At 36.8% G+C, this 5,994-nt stretch overlaps 1 protein-coding gene across 1 annotated transcript; it reads right to left on the reverse strand.

Annotated features, from left to right (window-relative positions):
• Nucleotides 1–232: 232 nt before the first annotated feature.
• Nucleotides 233–5,307, reverse strand: LOC102216116 (sialic acid-binding Ig-like lectin 10). The gene is made up of 6 exons (XM_005754294.2): nucleotides 5,071–5,307; nucleotides 4,203–4,487; nucleotides 3,828–4,109; nucleotides 3,592–3,697; nucleotides 3,434–3,503; nucleotides 233–2,398 (listed from the first exon to the last, which is right to left on the reverse strand). Exons 1-6 carry the CDS (start codon nucleotides 5,228–5,230, stop codon nucleotides 2,030–2,032), a joined length of 1,272 nt encoding a protein of 423 aa, XP_005754351.1. The 5' UTR covers nucleotides 5,231–5,307; the 3' UTR covers nucleotides 233–2,029.
• Between the last annotated feature and the right edge of the window lie 687 nt (nucleotides 5,308–5,994).

Below are 5,994 nucleotides of genomic sequence, written 5' to 3' on the forward strand. Positions count from 1 at the left end.
AGGCCTCATATCATTCCATAATCAAACAGGACTTAATTTCCACTAAAAAAAAAAATTAAAATTAAAAATTAAAAAATGAAGCAACATGATTTACCACAGGATTAAGACATAGATATAGACAAAGACAAACAGGAACACACAGACACAAACATGCATTCCCACCCTTATGAACACATATACAAATACTCAGCACTCACCCAACGTGGAGACAAACAGAAATCGACACCTTACACACACTCACACTCCCCAAACATACTCTACACCCCAGGTCCAGATACCCTCAACCCCGGAGAGACAATCGGCTCCTAGACCAGGAGATGTTACCCTTTTCCCTGGGGTGGGGTCACGCAAGTAGTCCCTACCTGGGACCAGCTCCCCTGCTGACTCCAATGACTTCCACAAGCAGAGAAAGAGAGAGTAATGCATTGTGCTGAAAAATTATTAAATGATCTCAAGAGAAACTGCCTCTGCTTTCAAGGAGAAAACTTAAACAGGCACAAATTTTCAGCTCTAACTCCCATGTGCAGGTTTATTGCTACTGTGAATGAACGGAACGGAAAAAAACCCATCCACCCAAACATGTGGTAATAATGAGTATGCGCCATTTTGTGTGTGTGTGTGTGTGCAGTGCTTGTCTGTGCCACAGATAGCTTTTATCAAAATGTGACGATTAGCAAAAGAGTGGGTGAAGGTGTGTCACTGTGGAGATGGGTGTCAGATTATTTTTAATCCGCGATACAAGTCCTGCATAAATGCGTCAAAGTTCCGCAAAGCCTCGCTTTGCCCATCACTACCACTAACCCACAGTCAGCAGGCAATATGATTGCAATACTTTGTAGTATTAGAATTCGCAATGGTATTTGTGTCTTTACTACTTTTGCTTAGACCAGTGGATCACAGTGACAGTTGGACAGTTGGTCCTTGGTGGAGTGTTGTGCAGACACTATCAGGAATTAGTCCAGCATAATTTAACATAAGGAATCAAATAAATACAAAGTGTGATTTGTGCATGCTTACTAATTATTTACTAATTCAATTAGATATTAATTATTTAAATTTAAAAAGTTGAAGACATTTACACCGCACAATGACACACAGAAAAAATACAAAGGATATGAAACAGGTGAGTAAAATATGGACCAGTTTTAACAGTTTACAATGTGCTTGTTTTACACAATTTAAATAGAGAAACAGAGGTGTAGAAAATCTAACGTTTTTTGTTTTTTTTTACCTCACCAAGCAGGACCAGGCAAAATATACAAGCTGTCAGTGCAGAAGCACCAGGTTCACAGTCTCATAGACCACAAGATACAGTCTGACTTAAGGGTTTACTCGGCCCTCTGCTGGTGAGTGTAACAAATGTGCAGAGGGCATTTAACCTACAGTAGACATGTTTTATACTCAAAATTATTAATCTCATTAAGCTATGACAGAATGTCCAGAGAGAAAAGCATCCCGGGAAGAATTTGTTGAGTAACATTTCCCAGAATGAGAACAATATTGGCCATTAAAAAGTGCTCACCTGTTGGACGTTTCAAGCAAGTATTTATCCTTAAACAATCTAGGTAAGTTAGTATTGCCACACCTGATAGGATTTGGCTCAGATTTTATGCCTGATGATCTTTGAGGCATAACACTCCTATTGAATGGGGACTGGGATGTAAACTAAGAGTACACTAGCTGTGATGCCCTGAGGCTTGGTTTGTGCCTGCTGTCTTCTCTTGGTCCTGACTGGGGACCTTTTACATGTTAGGCAAATGTGTTCAGTCCAAAGAAGCACACTTACCCTTGCATAATAAAACATTTAAAATGTTACCTGAAAAGATTAATAAACCAAAAACATGACAGCAAAATAACAGAGGGATTAGGAAATTATGTCCAAGTTCCAGTTCTTATTTTGCAGAGACGCAACTTTAAGACGCAGAGGTGTGGAGATGACAGTGTGAGAAAAATGGTTCAAAGTGGAATTATTCATACACAAAACCACCAGATCAAAGAACATTCATCCGAGGGAAACCCACAATGAAACTCAAATTTTGTCGATTACATCATTCACAGTGGAGTACACTGGCTCGTCTTCCTCTTTCTCCTTTTCTAGTTCAGACTGTTTCAGGTCCATCTCTGTCATCATCTCCTCCTCCTCGCCCTTCACCATTTCATCTTCCTGTTTGTCTTTTATTGCTTTCTTAATTTCAGCATAATCCGTCTTTGTGCGTTCTTGCTTTCTCTCTGACTTGCTGTTTCTTTTCAATAGGGAAAAATCAATGTCTGCATACTCCACTTCTTGCGGAGCACCGCTGAGTTCAGGCACGTCTTTCTCTGCTGCCACACTTTCATCTTCAACTTCTTCTTGTGGGTTGGACTGATTGTCTTGTGTTTCTTGACCATCATATATGTGCTAGGTACAACGTAAATGATACAAGTCAATTACCAGCCTCCAAAAACCCAGTATTGCAGATTAGATTGTGTCTAATCTGCAATACTGCAATACTAATGTCAAAATCATGTCATGCAGTTCTTTCTTCTGTGGGTTGAAAATCAGGTTGATTCAAACCTAAATTACTTTTTCACAATGCTTACACATTCCTTACATTTTTCCATTAAGTTTAAGTTGTGGTGTTTGAAATAGCAGCAAGAAAGACAGAAATCATGGTGCTGACTGTACTATAAGACATACTATCTAACAGAAACTTCAATTTATGCATTTTTTTTTTTTGGTAAAACTCCTAATTAAAGATGAAAGTCTATTACATTGATTGTTTGATTAAAAATCTGATGTGGCTGTGTACAGAGGCAAAACTACAGAAATTCTGTCTTTATCCAACAAATTATGGACCTATATGTGGTTCAGCATTCCTATGTTATAGTTCACAGTGTTTTCATGAAATAATCTTAATGAGAATAACTGGGATTATGTTGATTTATCTGTTTTCAGTGATTTAGGAGGATTATGCAAAACTTACCCTTTTGGGTAACATGAAACTAGGTGGAGAAATAAAGGGTGGGCTTATGAAAAGAACCAATTTATTTTTGGTACTGATCTGTCCCTGTTTTTTAAAATTGCAAAACTTTGAAGCAAATATAATCAAATATAATTTGATTATATTTGCATGTTCGAAATAAATTATATCTGTCTAAAAAAAAAGATGAGTTTTCTTTTTCTCTGTCCTCTTTTATTGCATATATTTTCCTTAAGCAAATGCTGATGAAACAGACTGATAGAGGTTAGTATAGAGGTAGTTCAAAGGCATCATGAATACACAGTAACCTACCTCCAGTACTTGTTTATCCTTGCAGATCTTTTAGTACGTTAAAACTATATAGAAAACCAAAAGACTAAATATGTATATTTCAGTAATGAGGATATTTGTGCACAATTAAATACTTTATAATTATGTAAAAAAAAAAAAAAAAGCCAAATGAACATAAATACCTGTGGATCGTCTTGACTTGTTACCATCTCCAAAGTCTCATCCAAATTTCCAGAATTCTTTGTTTTTTTTCTGAATAAAAGGGTTTTACATTATTAAAGTCAAGTGTAAATACATCTATTTAAAAAAAACAAAAATATAATAAAAATAAGTGTCGTACCTTGAACATTTTTTAATCAAACAGCAAACAACTGCAGAAAGAACTACTCCAATCAAAAAGGCAATGATGATTTCTAAATATCCCACGTTCAAAACCGATGAGTCAGCTGTACTCAAATGGAACAACATGAAAAAGGTAATTTCAAAGATGCTTTCAATTATATACAGTCCAATTAATAGATTTTCTAATGTTTTTATAAATGCAAAGGTCTCACTTATGAAAATGAGAATACATACCTACTGTATCGAACACACTTCGGATCATTAGATTTTTTTTTGCTTCTCCCTTTTCATTGTTGCTCACACATTCAACAGTGCTGTTGCCATAGTTTTTTACCTTTAGACTGACAGTGCTGTTGACTGTGTGATTTGACACAGTCGTTTTGATAGCGTACTCTTTGTGGTTTCCTAGGAGCGGCCATTTGATGGTAGGTAAAGGAAACCCTTCACTGATACACACACAGGTCAAAACCTCTGCTTGAAGCACACATTCAGAGACATCCTGGATCTTTGAAAACCCTGAAAACACATGACCAGAAATATAAACAAGGTAAGGTATGATTTTAAGTGTAAATATGAACTTCACATCAAACAACCGTACTATCTACTTACAAGACACAATCACACTGACAGATGATGTTACAGTTGTGTCTGGATGTGTTGCTGTGCAGGTGTACTGTCCCGAATCTTCTGCTGTCACATTCTGGATGACAAGTGTAGCTGAGCCACTGTCATTTTGCAGGTCAGTGTAAGCTCCAGTATCTTTGCTGTTTGTTTTAGAGCTAAGGTCTCTCCACATGATAAGGGCTGGAGGAAAACTTTCAACACTGCAGGTCAGATTCAGAACATCTCCCTCCTTTATGATTGTATTCCCAGTGATTTGAGGTGTCCTTGTATCTGTGGAGCACATTGCAGTAGTTTTTTTCAGAATGAAGAAAATAATTGAAATAAAATGGGAAAAAATAATAATCAGCTTAGTTGTCCCCTGTGGTAACAACCATCATAAAACTATTCAAAAAGGTAAAGTCAAATTTGTCTCCAGATATTTTGCTGTACAGATGTATAGATATATAGTTCAGTGTATTCTTATCACATTTGGGATGACAAGCTGATCCAGTGTCATTGTGCAAATCAGTTTCATTGTAAAGGTCTGTGCTGTCAGTTAAGTGTCAGGACTGACAAAGCCATCCACCACTAACAAATGTCAGTGTTGCTGTCTTTGACAGGAAGTTGTAAGCAAGGAACATAGACGTTAACATAGATGCCAGATACTGTTGACAGCAATGCTAAGCATTACACCCAGAGCACAATGTGCCACAACTTTCAGTTAAGTTATTTTAAATAATAAGAAATGGTTTCCAATTGCTCTTTAATACATACATGTTGAGGCAGCTTGACATATTTAAAAGTGTCTGAATAGAATATTTTTATTTACCTGAGTGAAAAAAGCTCTGTCTAAAGGATAAAATTGCTTACTCACACATCACTGTTATGTTGATGTTTTCCTGCAGGGTATTGTTCATGTATTTCGCTGTACAGACGTACTGTCCAGAATGTCCAGTGTTACCATTAATTATGTAGAGTGTGGCTGATCCAGTGTCATTGTGAAGGGTTATATCAGAACCAAGTTTAGACCACATAATCAGAGATGGAGGAAAACTTTCAACACTGCAGGTCAGATTCAGAACATCTCCCTCCTTTATGATTGTATTCCCAATGATTTGAGGTGTCCTTATATCTGTGGGGCACATTACAATAGTTTTTTTTAGAAGGAAGAATCTAATTGAAATAAATAGGAAAAAAGTAATACATAGATTAGTTGTTCCCCATGGTGATCCTAACCACCATCATAAAATCATTCAAACTGGTAAAGACAAATTTGTCTTCAAATGTTTTGCTGTACAGATGTAAAAATGTACAGTCCACAATAGTCTTATCACATTCTGGATGACAAGTGTAGCTGATGCAGTGTTGTGCAGGTCAGTGTAATTTTCATTGTAAAGGTCTGTGCTTCCCTCATTAACAGTTATATTCCCAGTTATCTCGAGTTTCCTTTTATCTGTGGCACAGATTTGGTTTATTAAGGAGGTAAAAAAGCACAAAGAATTATTGTAGTTTTTTTTTTTTAAAGAAAAGAAAACCAGTGATGGGAACAACGGCATTACAAGTAACGGCGTTACTTTTTTCAGTAACGAGTAATCTGACTAATTACTATTCCTATCATTACAACGCCGTTACAGTTACTAACAAGAAAATGCGGTCCGTTACTATTTTTCAACAAACAGACGGTTGAAGCTGTGTTCAGCTTACCGCACCTTATTTCAGTTGCACGGAAGTAGCTGACTATGTAAGTAATCTGCGCACTACAACTGTCTAAGGACAGTGCTAGCAAGCACACTCTGCT

Source organism: Pundamilia nyererei, unplaced genomic scaffold (genome assembly GCF_000239375.1).
Source record: "Pundamilia nyererei isolate P.nyererei 1_Seehausen unplaced genomic scaffold, PunNye1.0 scaffold00534, whole genome shotgun sequence".
Classification (NCBI taxonomy): Eukaryota; Metazoa; Chordata; class Actinopteri; order Cichliformes; family Cichlidae; genus Pundamilia; species Pundamilia nyererei.